Below are 23904 nucleotides of genomic sequence, written 5' to 3' on the forward strand. Positions count from 1 at the left end.
TCAGACACTGCGCTTTGTCACTCGGGCAAATCCTGGAAAAACTATATGAATTGAAAGAGATTTAATTTTCATTGCACCATCCTTGATTCGTTTATCATGCAATTTCTGGTGGTTGAGGGGAATTGTTTTTGTTACAGCCAAACTTACATCCTTGGCAAGCGGAGGAATTTCAACGACCAGTTGGGAGACACTAGTAAACGTTTTACGTATTTTGTGCCCTACGACAGGGCCTGGGAGGAAGCCAAAGTCGTCACTCCCACTGCCTATACTAAACTCTTCCTGGCTAATTACGACTATCACGTGAGTACAGAATCGATAATAGTACCGTAACAATTTTATTTTCTTCGGTGGAAATAAATATTCAGCATTCAATCCAAAACAATTGTTGATACGTGCAGGCTAAACAAGTCCTCGAGCGACACCTGGTCTCAGCAAACAGTCCGTGGACGATGGGAGCCCTGAAGAATGCCACGAGCAATGGCAGTATCGAGCTCAAAGCCCAGAGAGATATCCTGAAAATCCGTATCAGGGAAGAGAATGGCCGTGAGTATTTCCCTTATATTATTACAACCCCCTCGACTTTCCAGCAATAAAAACCAATGGTCGAATACCATTTTCCCCACCGTGTAAATCCCAGTTTTACTTTTATCGCTTGGGCGTAGGTATCGGACTTCATCTGAATTTTTTTACTCCCTCAATAAGCCGTGAAATAAAAGCCCCTCTTCCCCATGCACAACCGAAAAAAATCCAGTGGTCCTATCTCCTTGGGAAAATACTTACCGCTCGTTGTATAATTTCATTGACATACCAGACGATGAGAGGTACGATGAGAATGCAATACGCCCTCGTAATGCTTCCTTCAACGGTGAGTTTTTCCGTTGTATGCGAGGGTTTTTAAAGTACCCTATTCCCACTATTGTTTATTGCTCTGTCAAGTTGCATTTGAATAGCGCGCTTCACATGTAGACGGAGATTGGCTGCTGTACACTCTGAGGAAGAACAACTTATCATAAAAAATATTTACTTGATAAAAAAAAATGGCCTTTAAATCGGGCAATGGAGAAATACGCATTTCATTTGGAAATAGTTGAGAATGAGAAATCCCAGGTATTTTTATTCACCTGGGATATGCATTCCCCTGGCGAATGGTTCATTCCAAGATGCCCCCTGGTATATACTGTAAAATTCCCCCAGGAGTCAACTCCCTCACATGTTCCTTTCAAAGTATCGACTACGAGCTCGGCTAGACTATAAAGACAGTATTTATGTGGGTACCATAAATACATATCGTTATAGCCAATGGTGGTCATCGAGGATGGCCAACGATCGTACCAATAAATCGTATCGTTATACCACTCCCTCCCACTTCCACCCACATCCTCACTCTCTATTTTTTTTCAGCTGCACTCTGCATCAATTTTAGGTTTCTTCCTCATGCTGGCTCACCGGAATCGGTGAAAAAGACATTTTACTCTTTACGATAAATTTCCGAGGGACCGGAAGACAGTGGAAATCAGTTCCATTGGCGAGTTTTTCGTACACGGCGATGGTCAATTCGTGAATTCTCGTTGAGAATATCCATCATTGGTGGATCGTTTTATTTTTCTTCATCAGTGGTGGCTTGGTCGCTTATTCACTCGGCTACTGAAATAAAACAGAAATTCTCTCCATTATTCTGGATGTCCTGGCGAGACGACATGGGACAATTTATTATTCACCTTTCCGCCGTCATTTAAATGCAAATTCCTTGATTACCCATTCTCACGGGCTAATTGGTGGATGGGGGTGAAACAAGTTGGGGATACAAGTGTGAAATAGCCTATTGGATTCTCTGCACACTTGAAAACCCTCGGGAGGGTCAATGTCTTTTCATTTGATCGTTTCACTCTGTTTAATTTTCTTAATAGCCTTCTGCCGCTCTTTTCAACTAACTTGTGATTTTAATTCAAGCTCCACTTTACCTTTTCCATTTGCTAATTATTCATTTCTCCACGCCCGAAAAAAATATATCATCTATGCGACAGTGCGTCAATTATGAATTATCAATGAAAGAAATAAATCATCAACTCCATTCCTCAATTATTCATTTTGAAATTTCGCTTGCTTGCTCTCCATCCACTCATCCATGCAAAACTATTCGAAAAGGTTCATTCAGAAGCGATCCACTCACTGTGATTCCACTTTCAAGATCGACGCTTTCACGCTGAAAGGCATTTTCATAGCTCTAGTCTAGAAATCAAACGAATAATTTCCACCGAAAGGTCTGAAAATGTAATGGAGTAAATATATTGATTTCAGGGTATCAGATTCAGTGGAGTGGCAAGCAAAAATGGATCAACGTAATTCGTCCAGATGTAGCATGCACAAATGGAATAATCCACGTGATCGACGATGCTTTCCTCCTGGAGAGTGATATAACAGTGACGGATGACAGGGACGCAGCATCCCTGGCTAGTCTAGCTCCACATCTCTTCATGATTCTGATCGCCAAATGGCTCTTGTAAAGACAATCACTCGAGGCTTAAGAGACGAAAATTATTAAAAATTTAGGTGCATCTAATGCGAATGGACTTGTTTGACAGCACCTGACGACTGGTGAACAAACAACCTCCATGGGACTTGCACGTCCATTAATTAAATAATTGAATTAAATGTAGTTTATTATTTATTCTCAACAGGAGTATTTCAGATGCACGCATGAGAAAATTGGTGACAAATTGATTTCAAATTTTTCTACGTAATTTTGTTTTTTTTTTGTACGTGGAAAAAGAGCATGGACAGGTCAGTGAGGATGATTTTACGGGTTAGATCGTTAATCGTACCAAATAACGAATTACCAAGTACCAAGTAAAGTAACAGTTGACTTGATATCTTATTCCTCAGTAAAATTCAAAACCAAATGAGACGATTTCGTCGTGTGATTAGTCATGATCTGTTGACATTCATTGATTCATTATAAATACTCTCCCAAGTATCTCCAAAGTTGATGTATTTAGTTGGTAATAAATTATTCGACAGATGTGACTGATGATGATGATCATTAATGAACAGACGAGATGCGAATGATTCCGTGTTATGTATAATAATAAATCTAAATATAGTGTCTATCATACTTATCAATTAACGAACTGCCAGGCAAATTAAATGAATGCATTTGTGCTTGGATTGTTTGATACAATTTTTTGTACAATTTCGATTATTCTCATTCATTTTTAATGCTTCGTTGGGTGAAAATGTGTTCCAAGTTAACGATTGTATCGACGTTATCCTTTATTCATTGCCATGATCAATATTTCATCGAGAGAATAAAATCACAATTGCTGGAAGAGCAAGATAAATGAAAAAATCTTTTCCTATAGTGAAATTTAAATAATAAATACGTGTTAATATCATTCGATCGATGTGTAATATCCATAAATGAATGGAGTAAAGATGCGTCGAGATATATGAGCAAATACGGAGATAAACAGCCGAAGAGGATCATCAAAGAGATCAAATCGTGAAAACTCAAAATAGATAATTGAATAAACTGAATATAACTCCCCAAAATTTATAAACAGATATAAATTGACAAGAGATTAATCTATCTAACGATAAACTTACACTTGTTGGAATTAATGATATTATAATATTACTATTAAACTATTGAATATATAAATAGACTTTAAATCACACTGTTTGTTCGAAAAAGAAATAGATAATGAAAATGAAAAAAACTAGATCTCTATCTCTCTGTATAGGTAAATACGTGTTTTACTGTTCAGCTCGTCTTGTTCGTTAGAAGTATCTCACAGTTAATGAGCAAGTGTAAAAAAATTTAATCATCATAAGGCAGGATTAAGTGAAAACATCAAACTCTCTCATTTTTGTTTGTGAAAAGTAAGGTTGGTCGTCATATTCGATAAAATTTTCTCTTTTTTTATTGATAATACAACGCGAACACCACAACATCAATTTTTTATCACTTAAAAAAATCGAATGCAAATCAACTTGAAGAAAGAGGAAATCAAAAATTTTGCATTACATCCTCTAAAACGCAGAATTTATAAATTCTCTCACACAAATTAATCATTGCAATTAACATGATTATTCACCCACTCGTTGTGCTTGCGCATAGAAATGTCAAAGTTTCAAGTAAAAAATTCAAGAAATACATGATTGGCAGTGTCGCTTATTGCCCTGTCGATTGCTCGCTATTTCCGAGTCCTCATGCAGTACTGACGTTTAATAAACAACCTCTCAAGGAATAACAGCGTCCTGTAAAAACAATTGTTAATCATCTCGGAGCTGAATTGCAAATTCCCCGAACGTCACTCCACCCTTACACGATACTCGAGTTATCGATGGGGGCATTTTCCCTCACAATCATAAACACTAGGTAAATATTGAACCTCTCACTCCATCTATTCGTCTCATAAAACCAAATAATGTCAATAAGTCATCTGCACTCAAATCGAAAATTTATTCAAAGAAAATTCTCATATGCACTAGAGAATATTTAATAGAGAGAATCTAGATAATTGCAAAACTCGACAATTTTTTGCGGTGAATACGAAAAAAATATTACGAGAAATAAAAATATTAATGAATTAAGTTTCCCAAGAAGCCGATGTGAAGTCTTTTCATACATTTTTTCAACGAAAACCAGTTTTGAAAATTATTGTGTGAATGTTACTATCAATTATGTAATCACATAAGTCCATTTTGCTAATTAATGATAATGAGAAAGAATTAGGAGCGATTGTCAATTGAGTTTTCCATCATTTTGTCTACCAATGCAGAATTTTTAAACAATCGGGGATAACATTTTTGTACACTCACCGAATGGGAGTTGATGAGTCTAGAGTTAATAAATTGAAATACCAAGACTTATTCGATGGTAATCTCTAGCTATATCATTTAATACATTACGAGTCAGTTCGGATCATTGAGAAACGAAACGGAGGTTTGTGAACTACTTAGTGCCGATGCGAGTTTAAATTGCACTGGGAATTCATTTATTGATGAAGAGAATCGATGCGAGCGATATGGAGATAAGTTTATTTATAAGATTTAATTTATTTGCCTATGGATATATATATGAAGGAGTTTTATATATTTATGCTGGTGAAAATTATCAACAGCGAATTAGAATAACGGGATAAGTCAAATTTTTGATAATTGAGAATAAAAGTTGAATTGAAATAGTCATTTTACTTCGCTACTGGAATTTTCACTGACAGTACTATCTGTATAAATGGCTTTTTCATTTTATTGTGAACAAAAGCCATATTATATTACTTGATATTTATATTAATTACGCCATTATATCGAGTCGATCTAGCATTTATAAGTGCATTTTATTACATTATATTTCTCATCGATGAAAAAGTCCGTCGATGGATATTTTTTTTAGAATTAAATAATAAGTTATGGATAATTAACGAATTCAAGGGAAAGCTGTTGATTTGATCTTTCAATTAAAAATATTATTCACTCCAGAAAGATTAATCAACAGGATAAAACGCCTCATAGAGTATAAATACGAGTGGATCGTGGGCCTGTGTCGGACTCATGATGAGAACCAAAGAAATGCGTCGATAATATTTCTTTTCTATTTAATTCAACATAAGCCAATGAAAAATAATTCGACGTGCTTCTCCAGATTATTTGAACGTCAAAGAAAAACCTTTATGTGCTCTCTGTAAACACTGAAGCTTTTGCTGTATGATTTTATGACAAATAAAGTACACATATGAGAGATTTACGACACCTCCATGTTCTCATTTTCCCAAAATGAAGTAACAGTTTATTTTCTGCAGGCATAGAGACTCCAGGGAGAATTTCATCATTTCGAAAATAGAAATTCATCCCCTCGGATTAATTTACGCTCCTCCATACCTCAACGAAAATGCATGTTCACCGAAATTTCTCTATTTCGCTATCTCGCTTTCGTTACCCTTTACCTCTTCGCGAACTGAAATCTATTTTTGTCGGGAGAGAGCCATGAGGTCTGGAAACTCTGATCTATCATAGTCGTGTCGTAATCAGGAGATGATGATCGCGCTACTCTCTCTCGTGATAATCCTCAATTCAGTAATTTCCGTGTGCCTCGGTGAAATGCCGGATAATCACTCTCCCAAATTCAACGTTCGTAAGTCTTTAAATAAACCGACTCCTGGAGATCATTACATAAATATCAAGCAGAAGATTTAATGTCACGTTGTATCAAGTTGCAGCGAATTCAAATGTCACAGTTAACGATACAATGGAGACTCAGAGAACGATTTGTAGAATTTCATCTGATCGGGTAAATGCGAATGCTGAGGCAATTGTGACGAAGGTCCTGACGGGTGGGTGCAACGCCAGTGAGTTCGAAGGGTTTCATTAAATATTTGCCTATCAATTTTTAGGGAGATGTGAGGCCTTTTGCACGCCATTATAATTATATTTTTACGTTATCATGTATCCTTCGATTTTTACGAGTCCCTCGTTTCAATTGAATGATTTTTTTATTACGCGTGTCGTTCCCTTCCAAAAGCTCTTGATGCTGCCGTTTCCCTCCGGGTAAATTCAGAGATTAGTGACAACTGTGAAGAAATATGAGCAAAAAATGTCTTACAGAAGCTGTAGATGATCGATTTGAAGCCCTCGAGGCGCTATTCACCAATGAATTAACCGAGCTCAAGCATCTGATCCTCAGAGTAATCGAGAAAGACGTAAACATCGAGCGGAATTCAATCGATGACACCGAGATCGAGCCCTTCGAGGGGATGGAATCCCCCAAACCGAGAGAGATCGAGCAACTCAACGACACAATCCACAAAATTTCAACTCCTCAAGGTTCAATTCCCTCGAATTAAATCGATAGCTAAGAGTTGCGCTTGCATAAGTAGAATAATTCAATAATTTCAGATATTCAGAGAGTTTTCACTTACTACTGGAAGCTCACGGATATGAAGGAAAAGCTAGGGAAATGGGAGACAGGGCGGTCGTTACGTAGTCCAACGTTTTACATCGAGAAAAGTGGATACGCAATGTACATGAGGTTCACCCCCAAGTATTTTCCAGACGGCACTGTCTTCGTGAGTGTCGGGGTAACACGGGGTGTCCTGGACCATCACCTCGTCTGGCCATTTCCCCTCAAACTGCAAATAGAGGTTTTAATGAAAAATGAAAAAATGACGATCTAAAAATGATAATATCATACTGATTTTACTGATTGTTTTTTTGGAAATTCTAAGATTGTAGATAACTCACCGGGGGATTGGCGAGAAAATCGTCGATCGCGGCTGTGGGATCCCTCGAGTGTGTGCTCAGCTCATTTCTGGGGTCAGCCGAGCTCAACAGGTGATTCAGACAATCCGGAGTGCGTTGGGTTGAGTACAGCCCGTAAAGTATTCATCGCAGACAACAAGTACATATGGAATAACAGTGCACTCATTAAACTGACGGTTCACTTGTGATGTCATTTATTTATTGATACTCATCGATGTATTACACAACGGGCCACACAAATACACCGAAGACATTTATAATTAATCGATTAATTACAAATTCACGTAATCGTCGTGTTGTGAGATTGACACAAATTTATTTATTTATAGTGCGCGCGAAAACTATTGCGATAGCGAATACGGATTTGTTTATGGGTGATCAATCTTGCTTGTGATTTCAATTTCGTCACGCGAATTATCCCTTCATCTGTCATTTTACCCTCGTCTCCCTTGAGGAATCTCTTCGAAGTTAAATTTTTAGAATCTTTAGATCTTACTCCATTGGGATTTCCTCCTCGATTCAATAAATAGTAATTAGAATTTTTCAATAATCTCCTATAAATTATAAATCCAAACAAATTGATAAAGAAAATTGAAAATTCAAATATAATCTATTGCCCATTACTGCTCATTTAATCGACGATTTTTCGATCCTCCTTTGACGATTAATATCGATTCCACCGATTATTTAATTATTATGCGTTCAAATAATAATTGTTTATGGCAATTGATAAATATTAATTACTACTTTACTCGCAATTTCTTTGTATGAATTTGATGATCCTGTTTTAATTTATTAATTGATAATTTTGTGGCCGGTAACAGATAGATTATTTGTAGAAGCCATTAGTGTACATTACTGTGAAGATTACAATTAACTTTGGAGCCTCCCACGTATCGGTCTCTTCGATGTTAATAATGGCAAATAATCTTGGTATGACTCGTCGATGGATTCCCCACGTTCGAGAGCATTGCGGAGTTCCTGGGATGCAGCACGAATCAGTGCCTTGTAGATGGGAATAGGAATTGTGATCTTCGGTAAATCCCCTGATCGTTCCATCGAATTTCCATAGTAATTTCGTTTCTTCCCACAGCCTGAGGATTTATTCATTCAATTATTTATTCATTTGAAAATTATTTATATATTTTACTAGCCTGTGAATGCATTGCAGAACGGTCGTTTCGACTTGGCGAGTTCCTCCAATGCCGAATTAAAAATCTGTTGATCATCCTGAATAAAAAATTCGATAATTACCAAGAGAATTGATCGTCTACAGTTTTCTATAGCCTAGCTATCACCTTGTCATCAGTCTCAATAGCACTGGATAAAGCCGCCAGCAGCAGTCCGGCTAGAGTCCACTTTATACAACACTCAATCTAAAAACAGAAAAATCCACCGCAATCTCCCTAAATTCGTAATTATTCAATAACAATTGCGTAACGATACAGTGGGTAAAATTCTCAAAGGAAACTAATCCCTACAATAATCTTTCCACCGCTGCAACTGCATAACTGGCCCCATTAACATCCCTCGTAATTTATTAAACTGCGTTGATCCATTCACAAATCCACACAATCCTACTCTTCGATCTCATTAGCAATAATCTGGTTATATCATCACCGCAAAATGTCAGCCATACATAATTCTTCATTTTCCAAGTCGTTAAAATTTTTATATCAGAGTGCAACGAATTAAAAAAATCCATTGGCAACATTTTACATCTCGTTACGGTCATTTTCCTTCTGGTTTTACCATCGAGATCACCGGAATAAAGAGAATTAAATGTTTGATTACTGCAAATGAAACTTATTTTCGAGAAAAATCCATCAGTGTTAAAAAGAAAATGCCATCGTTAACTCGAGAAACCGTTAATGATGGCATTTAACTCGCGCTTCTCTAATTGACGGACAAAATAATGATATCTCATTGTCATTAACAAAAGGAGGAAAATAATTAGACAATTAACAAAACAATTGCAGAACAGACTTTTGATTTTATTTTTTATTTGAATGGTCTTTATTCTTTATATTTAAAAAATATTGAAGACATAAATAAAAATAAATAAAAAGGAGCTAATTTCCTTAAAAATGAGAAGAATCATTAATTTAAAAAATCGACCTCATGCAATTATTGATTTTGAAGAGGAAAATCGAAAAATTGGTGTAAATAATTCGGGAATTGTTGAAATAAATTTTATAAAGACTCACCTTCATCCTGGCGCTGTTATCCGGGCACTGGTGCAACTTTGGAAACGATTAATCTAATTAAATTCGAGTGCTAGAAATTGAGTGACTTCTGTGCTTTTATCTAACTTATATGCGAGACGCATGTGCTAGTGTCGAGGGTTGTATTTGAGGTGAAAATGCCGCGAACGGTTCTTCAAATACATCCCCCACCCCTGGAGAAATTTCCAGTGAAGTGCAGAAAGGGGATGAAATTCATGCGCACATACGAATCCGAGAATTATCATGTAACGTATTGCGAAAATGCTAAGTTTATTATTCAGGTGAGAATAAATTATTCAGTGGATGTCAGAGGCGATGATTTCAAACCAAATCTCATGACACAGTCACTGAAAATTTCAGGGAGGCGATGACGAGACGATTACAGATCTCACCCGATGTCTTGCATCTTGAGATGATTTAATAATTATTTTTGGAACGGGGGAATATTCATGAGGTGCGTATGTTAATGCTCGAAACCACGGAACATTCGTATGGTGATGTTGGAGGCAGTGAAGATCTGCTTTATATTGAAATTTGCGGTGATGAGTCAATTTAAATTCTCATTCATCGACGAATACGTTGGGAGCTGAGGAATTCCTCGTGAATTTGGTGAATGGTTTGAAATTTATGGGTCGTATGAAATTTCAAAATTCATTCAATCCGTGTGCAAGAGTCTTCGAAATTTCAAACCTCAGATTTCCCACAAAATTTCAAGAATTTTCACTTCTCATTTAATTCAATACCCGAGGCATTGCCGAGTGATTGCGGAAGTGAAATCCAAAAAAATTGAGTGAAACACTGGGATAAATCACAGTAAAATGTGCTAGGGGGTGAGTCTGATGTAGTTACACCGTTTGTACATCAGGTCCTGCTGAGTTTCGATCGAGGGCATTCACCCAGGACTTCAACAAGTCGGTGGTGTTTAAATTCACGCCCAGATTACTGCAACTCTTTAATTCCACTCAAAAGATTCAATTAAATAGCGGGATTAAGGGGTGAGTTAATTGAGGGATGATATACAGAATGGGAAATAGAAATTGCAGAAGATTATGTGCGCTGCACTGATCGACGCGTTGCACGTGAGCTGGACACGTGAGATAAGTTATATTATTTGCAATCACATGCGGTATTTATCTTTTATTTTATATTTTTTGAAAATAATGGTTCTCTCATACATTTTAAGAGATTCGATAAATTTTCGGAATATAATTGTCGAATCATCAGCGCAAATATTAAAATCCCTTCTCAGTAATTAAGAAAAGGAATACGAGGATAAAGGAAATAATTCTTTAGTAAGCTGTAATTGTAAATATGAGTTCCATCATTGGAAAAATGTATTCGCTTGAAAAAAGGAATCAATATATTTTTTTATGGAGAATGAAAAATGTGGAATGGATTTATGAGGCAATTCAAATCCGTCACGTGCTGCTTCTGGTGGTAATTTGTGAAATTAAAACCGCATTTTAGTTGGAGATTTCAAATCCAGAGGGCCAGTGGTATTTGGAGGGAATAGAAATTTAACCACGCATGGCTCGAATAGCTCAGTCGGTAGAGCATCAGACTTTTAATCTGAGGGTCCAGGGTTCGAGTCCCTGTTCGAGCGTCTTTTTTTTGCAATTTTTTTCAAAAAAAACATCCATAATGAAAAACGCAATATTTTTTAAAGTTCAATTAGCCACAAAAAATATTGGATTTGTCTGAAGATTGAAACGACACAGAGACGAATAAACTTTACATTTTTTTTTTTTATTTCCAAAATTTTCAACAACCCTCAGGTAAAGATAACAACTCGAGACAAAAAATAATAAACCCATTGACAGCAACTTTCTGTAAAATATAAAAATAATCCCTGAATACGATTCCCTATTGCAATATAAGTACCACTGGGTGAGCCCAGAAAACCATTGAGCAAAATTGAAAAGTGAGAGTCTGTTAAAATGGCAAGAGTGCGATGAAAGTGAATTGGCTCTATCCATCGAGAGATTGTTCTGTGACTGTTCCATCAGCCATTCCAAAATACGCTTTCTTAGCCATATTTATGAAGAGCCCAGTCTCGACGACACCAGGTATCATCTTTATTTCAGAATTGATGACTTTCCAGGATTTCTCCAAATCATCTGGGAAGTGCCAGTCAAGGATAAAATTCCCATTGTCTGTCACAACTGGACCCTAGAATTTTTATCACGTCCCTGAATTATTTATTACGAATTTTCATGACTTTTTTTTCTAAATGAATGAATGAATTTTACCGCCTTGGCAATTGCCATTCGAATCTTCGCCAGGCCCCCATAATTGTCCTCAATTTTTCGTTGAATAGGGACATAAGCCATTGGAATTACTTCGATGGGAATTCCCTTCTTGTACTGCTGTCCCAGTCTCTCAGAATTTTTTCTGAGGGGAAAGGAAATGCGTTGCACTGTAAAAAAATTTACTTCCGACACCAAAAATTGAATTATCAAACAGAAATTTTCTCACGTGTAATCAGCAATAACGATCATGTCCTCTGCACAAGAGGCGATGATTTTTTCTTGCAGGAGGCAGCCACCACCGCCTTTTATGAGATTCAACTCCTCGTCGACTTCATCAGCACCATCAATGACACAATCTATCTGTTTGATCATAAATTTTCATTGGATGTTGCGGGATTAAAATTGGGTTGAGATATTACCCTGGGATGAGTCTCAAGATCTCCCAATACCAGATGACTGTTGACGATGAGTTGTCGAGCTTGGAATGACGTTGGCACACAGACAATTTTCAATTTCTCGTCTTTGACACGTTCAGCTGTCAAATATGTTTTGATAATTGATGAAAACAAAATATTCTTCTCGTCTTTGATTCCGCAACAAGTCGTCGACCCTTCTCCAGCTCATCAGAAGTCTGAAGACAACAGAAAATTAAATAAAATCCTGAAAACTCACCAAGTCTATGAACAGCGTAGATGACTGTAGATCCACTGCCAATCCCCACGACACTGTTAGTCTGAAATAAATAGATAATATTAAAAATCGTGATGACACCGAAAGAAACGTTTCTCCTAACCTCGAAAGTTAAAAAACAATCTTTAAACAATTTTAAGACCGATTTACCTTGACGAATTCATCGACTGCTTTACAAGCTGCAGCTTTCTTGGCAGTCTCGAGGGGTCCCATATTTCCAGAAAATCCAGACGCAAATATTACACCAGAAACTTTTTTATAAATAAACCGCAAAGACCTTCCCGCGATCAGTGCATGCTTTGAAATCATTCTCGATCCCCATTGGTCAATATTGCGCAGTCTCCCACGCTTTTCTCAGAAATCCAATCTTCTTCTAATATATTATTAATAGATAAGATAAGCATTAATGGTTAATTAAGTTAATGAGGGAAAATTAATGAAATTTTTCATTGAATTTCGATTATATTCAGCATCAGAGTCGCTCAACATAAAATACAATCAAACACAAATTTACATGTTGTCGGTTTTGTCATCATTTAATTGTTTAATTGCTTATAAGATTTGTTTTCCTCACATCTCAAAATTTTTCCTATTAATAATTAGTGTCCTTCAAACGACTGCCTCTTACACGCACGCATTCTTTTTATTTTCACACCCATAATTTTTTTTTCTAATTATATGTTAATCCGTCATTACTGTTTCTGTAAATTACTCAGAATTGGGTTCAACGATTTATTCATTGATTATTAAATAAAATACTTGATAGACGCTCTTGTCGATGCAACAGCGAAAATGAGAGGACTTCAGTGATTCGGTGATTTTAATTAGATTCAATTCAATTTTATCTCAGTAGTAAAGAGTAAAGAGTGATAAATCGACAGTTACTTTTTGCCACTGAATTACAGAATTAGTTACACGGGGAAAGGAGATTCATTCAGCAGTATGTGCGATTTCTTGAGGATCTATTTACACTCTTGAAAGCTTAAAAAATTGTTTTACTGGTATATGTATCATCGTGACACTCCATATTGCTCGATAAATCTTTCTTTCATTATTTGTTGACTTTTGTGGTAACGTGGGTCTCAAAGGCAAGGGGCACAACGCAAATAGTTGATTTCAAATATTTTTATTGCGACTGACAAAATGATTTCAAGAACCAGATTAGCCCCTCACCGTATCGCTCACAATCCATACATTTGTGAATCTGAATTTTTGATATCTAAATAAGTTTACACCGGGGTAAGACTTCTATTTAAAACTAATTAAATACATTCTTTCCTTCCTGCACACCATAAAAAGCTCGTTTCAAAGAATTCCATCACTTCACACCCCAAATATCTCTTTACCACGTCATTTTCATCGTTACTTCATTCTCTTTTCTACAGCTAGTGCAGTCTACAGACAGTGCACGATTATTTGTTACAACTGATCACTTTCGTATTTTTTTAAAAATTCCTTCCTGATTTTTAAAATTCTCCTGTTCCTGGGAAACTCGTTTTTATTACAAAAATTCATCAAGGAAACGAGAAAATTATTGAAAATGGATTGAGGTGTATTTTTGTCTGGATTAAACGGTTGTTAATGATAGGTACACTCTCAGCCCTGCTTTTAAAATCTTTTTGTCATTTTTTTTGGGTTTTTTTTTCAATCATTTTTCAATCCTTAAAATCGAATTAATATATTACAATGAGGCCCCAGTGATTAATCTTCCTGTTGAAAACACGGGGTATATTATATAGATACAAGCCTTATGTTAGTAATTATTAATGATGAATAATAATAATTTATGAGAATCACGTTAATTGTAGCAACAAATTAAATACCGGGGAATCGATAAATTATAATGATTTATTCTGTTGTTTAATTTGCAAGGAGTCTTTTGTGGTATTAGCCCGCCTTCTGAATACCCCAAGGACATCTCAGTTTCCTCCTCCCACGATTTCCAATAATAATCATAACATTGAATTAAATAAATTATTTATCGTGAATTTATGGAATTTTTCCTCTGAAAAAAAAAAGAGGAAAAAGGAGGCTTAAAATTATGTGGCATAATTATGAAGTATTGTTGTTTCTAATTTTTTTATTTCACGAAATAATATTTAAAAATAGTGATTTTATCAACTTTTCGTTTGCAACACCTGTAAAAATTCCATAAAAATCATCCCTCAGGGCTCCCAAGAAAAAAATAAATGGACAAGAAATCCTTATCTCTCACTTTATTTCAAACTATTATCAGAAACCTGCTTACTAATTCGAAACACCTTGTTACTCACTCATGCACTCCATTAATCAATTAAATAGTACGACAAATAGTACGCCAGACCATGAAAACCAAAAAGATCAAAATAATCCCAAGATAAAGCATCAATACAAATGATAAACCAATCATCTAAATATTTTTAATCGATTTAATTTCCATTTTAATAAGTATTTATCTTCTATGTCTCAGGATCGTTCCAATCGTCTTCACTTAATATTCACATTTCGCATGATTTTAGAGAGATTTTCTTGCAGTGTATTCAGGCAGGCGGGTTAAGAGGGCTTTTTCTTTCTCTCTGGTCGAAAAAAAATGAATAGCATATATTATAATAATAAACAACAATGATTGAAGTGATCTAAACAGTGCTAGGACTAGTGCTAATTGGGGTATGGGGGAGTGGGGAGAATTTTAATATTTTTTTTATTTTCAGGGGCAATTATCCGTGGAGTTCAGGGGGTGGGAAAGAAAAAGTAATTAAACAGTGGTAAAGACCTAAAAGATTGGGGGTTAGTGAGGGGGTGGTGGCTCCGTCGATTGGTTTCTACCGTCGACGGCCCTCACTGGCTTTCGACGTGATGGACCTGTTACACCGACTGGGCCAACACCACCGCGAAGATACGCAGGTGCTGGTGTTGCAATGGGCTCTCTGATCGTTCCAGTTCCTGTATTTCGAATCGGTGGTGGCAGTGGTTGCTGCAGTACCTGAGGACAATTCAATTATTTTTTAACCGGAGAATCAAATTTCACAAGATCACTCCACTTCATTAATTCAATGAGCTGTAAAAAACCGACAAATTACAATGTAAATTAATAAATATATTGGTACGCACCAGTGGTTGAGGTAAAACACTGTGCATTAACGTCTGAACGATTGTTGGATTCTGTGTGTTAATACCATTAGGATTGGGCAATCCTTGACCAGCAGAGTGCAGGGGTAACTGCTGGCCAGTTGACGATACCACAGATTTAGTGACAGCTCCAGTAGTCGTTGTACCGGTGGCAGTCGATGCCTGATGATCTCTCTTTGTGTCATGTAATGAAGGCTTTTTTACAGCACTGCCTGGTGTCTCGGGGCTTGTTGTTGCTGTCGTTGTACTTGATGCAGGTGTTTGGACAGCTGAGAGCTCATTGGCCTGCTGATGATGATCCGTTAATTCCGGCAATGTCTGAGACAGGGTGCCAATCACAAGTTCACGTGCAAAAAGACTTCTGTTTGCACTTTCACGCTCGATTGTTTGGAGCTGAGAGTCTGTCAACGTCGTTGCCATGCATCTGAAATTTACATTTTAATTTATCGAGTCAAAATTTTTTATTCAACTTTCCAATAATAATTCTGTGATAATTGATTATTTTTATAAATTTAGGAATGATTTGGAGTTATTTTTATAAATATCCGTTCATTGTGCTCAGTTCAGTGTCGTGGTGGGTGAAATTTTTTGGCACTGAACCGACTGACCATGACATGCAATGTTTATATTCACTAGTCTAAAAAAGACCGAAAAGAGGTAGAGGGAGGGGATGAAGACAGGTTTGAAAGCACAACGGTTACCCAGTGTCAATGAAAACCGTGGTGAATGCATTGTTGTAATAAATTGAGCTCTGATTTTTTTTTTACCTAGGCAACAAGAACATGGAATTCTGGCTACTGGCAGCTGTCGCGCTGGACGGGTTGGTAGTATTGCTGGAGTTGTTGTTGCTCCCTGTGCTGCTAGCAACAACACCAGCCATTGTCGTCGAATGGCTGCCAGTTGTACCACCACTTCCACTCGCTGTACCACTGCCACTGCCACTTGATACTGAACCAATCACTTGGGTTTGCCTCCTTGGCAGTCGCTCCAGTTGGTGCCTCGTGGCTGTCTATTATAAAAATCATCATTCGTTACGAATTCACCTGCTTATAACAAATAGTCATATAATTAATTGAACGATTCATTCATTTTCAACTCACTCTAACTTGCTGGCGTTCCAGTTGCAATTGCATTTGAAGCTGCTGCAATTGGGATGTCTGGCCAGTACCAGTGCCAGTTCTACGTACACCTGACAATTGAGTCAACAATTCAGCAATAGGATCTATACCATCTCGACTGCTTGGGCTGAGTCCACCCGACGAGCTGAAATGCATGTTGGACCTGTGGTCCATTTTTTTTCGGTTTAAGAGAGTTTCAGGGGGGGAATCGGAAAAATCTGGGGATTACCTGCGTGGCCTTGGGCCGCCGACAGCTCGAGACGGATGGGGTATCCGTCTTGGACCATGTCGACTCGCCGCGGGCTCGTCCAGAAATGATATCAAATCCCTCGGGCCACTCCTGTGCTCCAGAGTCAAGTGATTCGCAAAGTCATCGGTTACATGATTTGGATCACCACCTGGTAGCGAGGCGCACACAGGGCACACCTACATAAAATCATTCGAATAACACGTAAAGAAAAATGCTAATGACTCCTAACAATTTCAGTGATAAATGTCTCTGACCACTTCAAAAGTCGTGTCAGGGTGATCCGCGGCCACGTGCTCCTGGAGAGTTGCCTCAGTAAATCCCATTCTCGTGCAATAAGGACAGGTCAATGACTGCGGCTGCTCCACACTCACACCTTCACCTCCATAATAAAGTTCTGAATAAAAAAATATCGAGATAATTAAATTCCCACGTTAATACCACCGAGAGTTCTACCTATGCAAAAATAACGCAAATATCACAAAATTTACCAAAATCAGTTCGAGTGAGTATACACTGCATAGGGTGATCAGCATTGTGGCGTGTGGTGGTAGCCCCAGCCTCGTAGCAGCTGGCACATAAGTCATAATCGTAGCACACCAGGCACTTGTATCTCCGACCCCGAAAATTGGCCTTTAGGCAGGAGTCACAACTTACCCCTGCAAGCCCCAACACTTCCATAAATAAATCTTCCCCACGAGACTTTCTGAATGATTGTGCACCACCCCGACAAAATAAACTCGGATATCATCGTAGCTGAAACCCTTCAAGAATTTCCGATTCGTCGGCATATCCATGAGCCAATAGCACTCCCCCACCTCCCCCATGTCAGATTCCCGAATGATCTGATAGATTCATCAGTGCATCACCACGAAGGCCACGTGAACATTAATAGCAAGAGGTTGTTAGTGGGTCAGGGGTCACCTAACACTGAAAATACAAATTCCCCCATGATCCCATGCCCCCCCCTGGCTAGTCAGGGAGTGCCTCCCACTGAAGACGATGGAGATCATCAGCAACAAGAGCCAAACCCCTGGATTTTCGGGGACATGTGGTATTAATAGGACAATTGCGTCTGATGATCATTTTTGTGTGCACAAAGTCACTCGTTGAAAAGTTTGTACCCTCTGATAATCAAGCAGGAGCTCGACATTTACCCCGATATCTTTGAGTAATGAAGGGAAAGGGCCTAGCCGATAGTGAAAGTCCATTCCGAGATACCCTCAAAACTTTAAAATCTAATTAACGAGGTGAATTTGATTAACTTTTGATAGTCGTGCTGCCCTCTGGACTCTGACATTACTCTTGAATTAACTGAAAAATCATTTTTATTCGTGTAAAAACTAAAAATGATTTTTCTCTCCCCTCTCCCACCTACCGAGGATCATAGGTTAAACGGTCAGATGCAGAAATTTGTCGTGGAGGATTCTGACAATTATTCGGAGTTGATGTGGGATCATGGTTTCGGGCCATTTGTCGCTGATGATTTTTTTTTTTCCCACACAATTTGCCACAGCTATCCAACAAGAACGTGCTCGTGAAAATTACTCAGACACTCTGGGATACTCACCTTCATGTCGACTCATTTTCCGTTTAGAATATCATATACAAGGGAATACAACGGTGCCTCGATGGGTCACACGTTTATTCACGTGATTATGAGGATTTTAAATTTATTGCACGAATGTTTCAGCATCAACACTTGGAGGACAGTTAGTTATTTATCCGAGTGAATTTTGGGGAACTGTTTGCACTCGGTGAAAAACATTTAATTCTGTCGAACGAAAATTTCTTCTTTTTTTTCACACCACTTGGTTGAGAATTTCCAGCGTAAAACCTAACCCAACTGGGGGCTAGTGTGACGTCACGATTTGGATTAAATCACGGAGGAGTCGTTTTGGATGGGGCGGCCAGTGTTGCCAGCGCCAACGACATTCAAATTTTTCCCGCGGCAAATTCAAAATACCCAGAGTGACATTCGATTTGATCGTTGCGCGGAAAAAAAACGAGAGATCGCGGCTTCGGAGAGGAAAATTTTAACAAAAAAATTGAGAATTTTGGCAAGAAAAATTGATTCATCAGATTTAATTCCGATATATGGGGTTATTCTTGCGTGCGCTGGGCTCACGTCAAAATGGCGACCATCGGAGTTAATGTTTCGTTGTAGGCGTGGCAACGTCGTGCGCACACACGAATAATCCCTAGTCGCGGATTCGGGGAAGTCCGGGAAGCCTCGGAAATCTTGAATCGACGAATTCTTCTGAGAGAGGGAACACTCCCTTCGTATTCTCGTAAAAGCCTGTCATTCAATCGAACAATGGCTACGACAATCGGACGTGTGATTGTTTACGGTGGCAAGGGGGCCCTGGGCTCTGCCTGCGTTACCAAATTCAAATCCCAGAACTGGGTGAGTTGATTATTTTTTAATTGTTAAAGGTGTATTATCATAACCTTGTTTCATTGAGGCACTTTCCGTGTTTATCAGCGACACCTCATCTGACGTTTGTAATTGCGGCAACTTGTTGATTATCCGGTGAATGAATAGCTTGGGGGAAAGTTTCTTGGAATTGTTTGTGTTTTGAGTGGAGCTGATTTGATTGAAGGTCTATCGTGTTATTTATTTGTTGGGGCGAGTGAATGGCGCGAGCCTCGAAGGCTGACAACAAATGGGGCAGAACCACTTACTTTCATAAATAACAGTCTATGAAAGGAGATTAATTTTCGGGAAAAAAATCTGGAAGTTAGAAGTAACACTCGGTTTTCATTCGGTCATTATTTCATGTTGTGTCGAAAACATTTGGTGATAAGCTCGAAGACATTGAATGATAACACCCAAAAAAGAGAAAGCCTCAAATTATTGATAGGTTTGGAGGAGTGAGGGGGAGAGGCGTGCAATTATGTAATTCGATAATGGAGCAAACAGTTCCCTGATACTTGGAGGGCCATCCATCATGACCAATCGAAAAGATAATCCTCTAAATCTCCCCTTCGATTCTCGAAGGAATAGGGGAGCTCGGAAAAAAATGAGCACTCGATTTGTTTTTCTATGTAAAAACTTCACTCAATTCAATGGATGAATTCACTCCTGAGTTATGAATATTCAATAGAATATCTGATATGTCCACATTGCTCCAGCTTTCCCAACGATAATTATCATTTCCAGTGGGTTGGATGCATTGATATGAAAGCTAATGATGCTGCTGACGCGAATGTAATTGTGAAGGGCGAGCACAGCTGGAAGGAGCAGGTAATTATTTCTGCTGACATTCCTCGGAATAAATAAATGCGAAGCAGCTAATTATGCGGTTGTCCTTCAGGAAATTCACATCCTAGATCAAGTTAAAGAGATCTTAAATGGTGAGAAGGTCGACGGGGTGATTTGCGTTGCGGGGGGATGGGCTGGTGGCAACTCCGCTAGCAAGGACTTCCTCAAGAACACAGAGTTGATGTGGAAACAGAGTGTCTGGAGTTCCATAATTGCCTCCAGCATTGCAACTCATTATCTCAAGGAGGGGGGCTTCTTGTCCCTGACAGGAGCCAAAGCTGCTCTGGAGGGAACTCCTGGTGGGTTGTATAAGTTAAAATTATAACGAGGAAAATCCGTCAATGCATTATTAATTACAGGTATGATTGGATATGGAATGGCCAAGGCCGCTGTCCACCAACTGACCAAATCCCTGGCGTCTAAAGACAGCGGTCTTCCCCAAGACTCTGTTGTAGCTGCTATTCTTCCCGTTACCCTCGACACCCCCATGAACCGGAAGTGGATGCCCAAAGCGGACACCTCCACGTGGACTTCTCTTGACTTTATATCAGAGTGAGTCGCGTATATTTTATGATGCCATCAGTCTTCACCTGGCATGACATTTATTCGTTTTCAGGCTCTTCTGGAAGTGGTCGCAGAAAAAGGATCGCCCGAATAACGGAGATCTCCTCCAGCTGATTACCAAGGACAATAAGACAGAAATAACATCGGCCTAAAAACATTCCAAACGAAGAGGCAACAGTATGGCTAGTCCACATGACATGACATTTATTGAAAACATAAAAAATACAGTAACTCTATTACAGATTTACAAAATTCATTTTTCCCGTATGAATGAGTGGCCGTTGGAATAACTCATGTTTTACAATAGTTCATGAGAATTTTGGAAGAAGGCATTTACGTTTGTACGTAATAGTCAGTTCTTTGATTAATTTTTTTAATGTGTTTTGTACCGTTTAGATTCCGTGGTGTTGTGTGGATTAAAAATTGGTTCATTACGTAATAATTAAATTCAGTCGCCACCGCCGTAATCGCCACAGCTATCGCCGTAATGCCCAAAATCTCCAGCATCTCCGATACCAATCCCTCCGGACAAGTCATATGTTGCGTGGTGACCGCTGTACGCGCTATTATAGAAGTGATTCAAAAATAGCATCGGTCCCACTGAAATTTTGTGGAATACCTTTAAAATACTGATTAATTAATGACCATTCCTCATTGCAGTTTATTTCTACACGGAGAGAATATGTTTTCTTGTACATTTGAATTTAATCTGCGTATTCAACTTTATATTATCTCCGTGTGTGAAAATAATGGATATAACTTACTGTCGACGACTCCGTCGGCCCGCGGGTCGTAGGGCTTTTGGAGATTCCTGATATGAGAGGATGTCATGAAATCATCTTCCCTCTCGAAGCAACACATGATGAATGCCGAGCAACATACTAGCAAAATAAGTATCACAAAAATCCATCCAGCCAATCCCATGCTCTCCAATCCAAATGTCATTATTCTACAGTTTTTACGTTTTTTTATCGTGTGGAATAAATTCCTCTGGGTCGAACGTACCCGCCACGATTGATTAGTATGGCTGATAGGTAAACAAATCATGAGGCATTACCATTTTACGACTCTTCGTGGAAAATAACTGGCACTTTCATGTCAGCATTGGAACAAATGTCTTGAGCAATTTGTTTTCACTTTTTTGTTTAGTCTAATTGTGCGTGATTGACTCGGAAGTGGACGAGCTGGGGTTAACAAACTACTCACGGTGGCTGTCCTTGCAGAACTGAGGTCGTGTCAACCCCACCCACAGCGGGCACCCTATAACCCACCCCTTGAGAAAAAATTAACTATTGGGGAATAGAGAGTGTGCGTAAAAGTGAATCGAAGCTGGTGCAGTAGATGTTTCCTTTATCCGCGTTTGTTGGACCTTTTGGTGGTGGGTTTTTGGTTGATGATAAGGGGTGCATTGGTGGGTGGCATCGGCGCACGGAAATCGGGGTTGAATCACTCGGTCGGTAGAATATTGAAATTTTAATTTCACCTGTCAGATTGGATTTTTAAATTTTCCTTGGCAATTCCAGTGTTTGAGGAATATTTTTAATCCTAGAAAAAATTCATCATGAGGAGTTTGAGGCTTTCGTGGCGAAGGTAATGAGAAGAAAATCGAAGAATCTCGAATTATAATCTAAGTATAATTTATTTCAGAATTTTGAGCGTTCTTGAAACGAGAGGGATGTTCTTTAAAAGAAATTACTCATTTCTTCGTGGATTTAATTCAAACAGGATGAAATGTACTAGAGGATGTGGATGTCTACTTCATCATCGCTTCGAGGTCCGCCATTTCAGCTGGAAATGAGAACACGTAGGTAATTGTTAGTAATGATATTTGAATAGCTGTCTGGAGTTGACGTACCTTCAGCTGCGCGTTTTTTCTCTTCAGCTAATTTCTTGTCCCTAATGACTTTCTTTTTAGATTCCACTTCACGCCAGGCAGTTTCCTTCTTGCTCAATCGATTTTGGTGAAAAGCCCCGTAGAGGATACCCGACACCAGCAGTCCCCATCTTCCGAACTTTGATCGAGTGCAATTTCAAATTATTGTTCGAATTTTCATATTTTATAGAACCATAATAATTGAAAAAGTCAGGTTAAGAATCTTCATCTCAATTTTTCACCTCTACAATAATATTCCAGAGTTGTGGTTGCAATAAATAACATAACAATTTTCAATTTTTTTTCAATTTTTCTGATTATTAACTTGAATTTTTATTAGATGAATATTTTAAATGAAATTATGTAATGGGAGATGGACTGACAATTGTCGGCCATAAAACAATTGAGAGTCAGTGGTAATTAGGGGGGTACTGGGTTGTAAATAGGGTATTGTTAGAGGGAGAATTTTTGAGATGTGACATTTAAAATAATTTACCTTGATCAAGGGAGATACTCTGACTGGTCTGGGGTTCAGCTCGACGGACGACATTTTTGCTCGTGTACTGGAGATTTCGATCGAAGAGGATTGACTGAAGTAGAGGCTCAGTTCTGGGGGTTTGAATGACCCCAGCTGCATCGTAGTACTGCACTCCAAGAGAGGGAGGGCGCCACACACAATGATGGGGTGTTTTTTTTTTATTAACCAAGTTTTTATTGCAATGCTGGGGTGTCCATCAAGTGGACGGGGTGAATTTTATTTTCTGCTGTACGAATGCTTTTTGTTTTTCATTTGCTTAACTGAAATTTAGCCAACTATAGAACGTGTGGAAGGGGGAAACCACATCTTGTGGAATTCCAATGGAAAAAATTATTCAATATGTTGAATATATACCACTAATGAATTTATATTTTTAAATGCGCGCGTTGTCCTAGCGGTAACGTGCTCGACTGGCACGCCGGCGGCCCGGGTTCGATCCCGGCATCATTCATTTTTTTTTTTTAAATAATACCTATTTTTCTTTTTTTTTAATGGCTAATTAATGGTAATATCGTTTAAAAACTGAATATTTGAAAATCGAGACGATATCCAGTAAAATTGAAAAATTAGCAATTTTTTAAAACGATACTTTTGCAATATATATACTCCTAATGAAATCATAATAATATAATATTTCGTTAGCCTAGCGGTAACGTGCTCGGCTAGCACGCCGAAGGCCCGGGTTCGATCCCGCCGTCATTCATTTTTTTTTTTAATAATTCCAATTTTTTCTTTAGGTAGGTATTCACTGCAATTGAAAAATTCGAAAT

The 23904-nt window shown here is 38.3% G+C and overlaps 8 protein-coding genes and 1 non-coding gene across 15 annotated transcripts in view; 4 read left to right on the forward strand and 5 right to left on the reverse strand.

Annotated features, from left to right (window-relative positions):
• Window positions 1-5746, forward strand: part of LOC105265900 (fasciclin-1) — a 107992-nt gene extending 102246 nt beyond the window's left edge. For all 5 annotated transcript variants that reach the window (XM_011303706.1, XM_011303709.1, XM_011303707.1 and 2 more), the window contains 3 exons: window positions 138-300; window positions 399-543; window positions 2299-5746. In XM_011303706.1, the coding sequence (XP_011302008.1) occupies window positions 138-300; window positions 399-543; window positions 2299-2504 (514 nt within the window). In that variant the 3' untranslated portion in view covers window positions 2505-5746. The remainder of the gene's footprint in view (window positions 1-137; window positions 301-398; window positions 544-2298) is intronic.
• A 254-nt stretch (window positions 5747-6000) lies between these two features.
• On the forward strand, window positions 6001-8096 carry LOC105265901 (uncharacterized). 3 transcript variants are annotated; one of them, XM_011303714.1, is made up of 5 exons: window positions 6001-6133; window positions 6213-6332; window positions 6604-6822; window positions 6895-7139; window positions 7224-8096. In XM_011303714.1, the coding sequence occupies exons 1-5, from the start codon at window positions 6034-6036 to the stop codon at window positions 7443-7445; spliced, it is 906 nt and encodes a 301-aa protein (XP_011302016.1). In that variant the 5' UTR covers window positions 6001-6033; the 3' UTR covers window positions 7446-8096. The 3 variants fall into 3 exon arrangements, with proteins under 3 accessions (XP_011302016.1, XP_011302015.1, XP_011302014.1); XM_011303713.1 differs by having other exon boundaries at window positions 6219-6347; window positions 7224-8094; XM_011303712.1 differs by having other exon boundaries at window positions 6213-6347; window positions 7224-8092.
• A 20-nt stretch (window positions 8097-8116) lies between these two features.
• Window positions 8117-9592, reverse strand: CCAP (Crustacean cardioactive peptide). Its single transcript, XM_011303715.1, has 4 exons — window positions 9465-9592; window positions 8556-8633; window positions 8412-8487; window positions 8117-8351 (listed from the first exon to the last, which is right to left on the reverse strand). The coding sequence occupies exons 1-4, from the start codon at window positions 9468-9470 to the stop codon at window positions 8131-8133; spliced, it is 381 nt and encodes a 126-aa protein (XP_011302017.1). The 5' UTR covers window positions 9471-9592; the 3' UTR covers window positions 8117-8130.
• Window positions 9593-11012: 1420 nt separating this feature from the next.
• TRNAK-UUU (transfer RNA lysine (anticodon UUU)) lies at window positions 11013-11085 on the forward strand. The gene has a single exon. It is a non-coding gene; the product is annotated as a tRNA-Lys (tRNA).
• Window positions 11086-11227: 142 nt separating this feature from the next.
• Window positions 11228-12725, reverse strand: Rpi (Ribose-5-phosphate isomerase). Its single transcript, XM_011303716.1, has 6 exons — window positions 12572-12725; window positions 12404-12464; window positions 12151-12266; window positions 11958-12091; window positions 11732-11873; window positions 11228-11651 (listed from the first exon to the last, which is right to left on the reverse strand). Exons 1-6 carry the CDS (start codon window positions 12632-12634, stop codon window positions 11451-11453), a joined length of 717 nt encoding a protein of 238 aa, XP_011302018.1. The 5' UTR covers window positions 12635-12725; the 3' UTR covers window positions 11228-11450.
• Window positions 12726-13796: 1071 nt separating this feature from the next.
• LOC105265904 (E3 ubiquitin-protein ligase KCMF1) lies at window positions 13797-18750 on the reverse strand. Its single transcript, XM_011303717.1, has 8 exons — window positions 18465-18750; window positions 17386-17553; window positions 17152-17291; window positions 16877-17073; window positions 16630-16810; window positions 16297-16538; window positions 15512-15953; window positions 13797-15383 (listed from the first exon to the last, which is right to left on the reverse strand). The coding sequence occupies exons 1-8, from the start codon at window positions 18478-18480 to the stop codon at window positions 15189-15191; spliced, it is 1581 nt and encodes a 526-aa protein (XP_011302019.1). The 5' UTR covers window positions 18481-18750; the 3' UTR covers window positions 13797-15188.
• Window positions 18751-19132: 382 nt separating this feature from the next.
• On the forward strand, window positions 19133-20966 carry Dhpr (dihydropteridine reductase). Its single transcript, XM_011303718.1, has 5 exons — window positions 19133-19301; window positions 20058-20141; window positions 20212-20458; window positions 20519-20711; window positions 20776-20966. Exons 1-5 carry the CDS (start codon window positions 19212-19214, stop codon window positions 20873-20875), a joined length of 714 nt encoding a protein of 237 aa, XP_011302020.1. The 5' UTR covers window positions 19133-19211; the 3' UTR covers window positions 20876-20966.
• Window positions 20967-21064: 98 nt separating this feature from the next.
• LOC105265906 (uncharacterized) lies at window positions 21065-21688 on the reverse strand. Its single transcript, XM_011303720.1, has 2 exons — window positions 21488-21688; window positions 21065-21323 (listed from the first exon to the last, which is right to left on the reverse strand). Exons 1-2 carry the CDS (start codon window positions 21666-21668, stop codon window positions 21172-21174), a joined length of 333 nt encoding a protein of 110 aa, XP_011302022.1. The 5' UTR covers window positions 21669-21688; the 3' UTR covers window positions 21065-21171.
• A 655-nt stretch (window positions 21689-22343) lies between these two features.
• Window positions 22344-23203, reverse strand: ATPsynE (ATP synthase, subunit E). The gene is made up of 3 exons (XM_011303721.1): window positions 23093-23203; window positions 22579-22735; window positions 22344-22511 (listed from the first exon to the last, which is right to left on the reverse strand). Exons 1-3 carry the CDS (start codon window positions 23144-23146, stop codon window positions 22477-22479), a joined length of 246 nt encoding a protein of 81 aa, XP_011302023.1. The 5' UTR covers window positions 23147-23203; the 3' UTR covers window positions 22344-22476.
• Between the last annotated feature and the right edge of the window lie 701 nt (window positions 23204-23904).

Source organism: Fopius arisanus, unplaced genomic scaffold, assembly GCF_000806365.1.
Source record: "Fopius arisanus strain USDA-PBARC FA_bdor unplaced genomic scaffold, ASM80636v1 scaffold00033, whole genome shotgun sequence".
Classification (NCBI taxonomy): Eukaryota; Metazoa; Arthropoda; class Insecta; order Hymenoptera; family Braconidae; genus Fopius; species Fopius arisanus.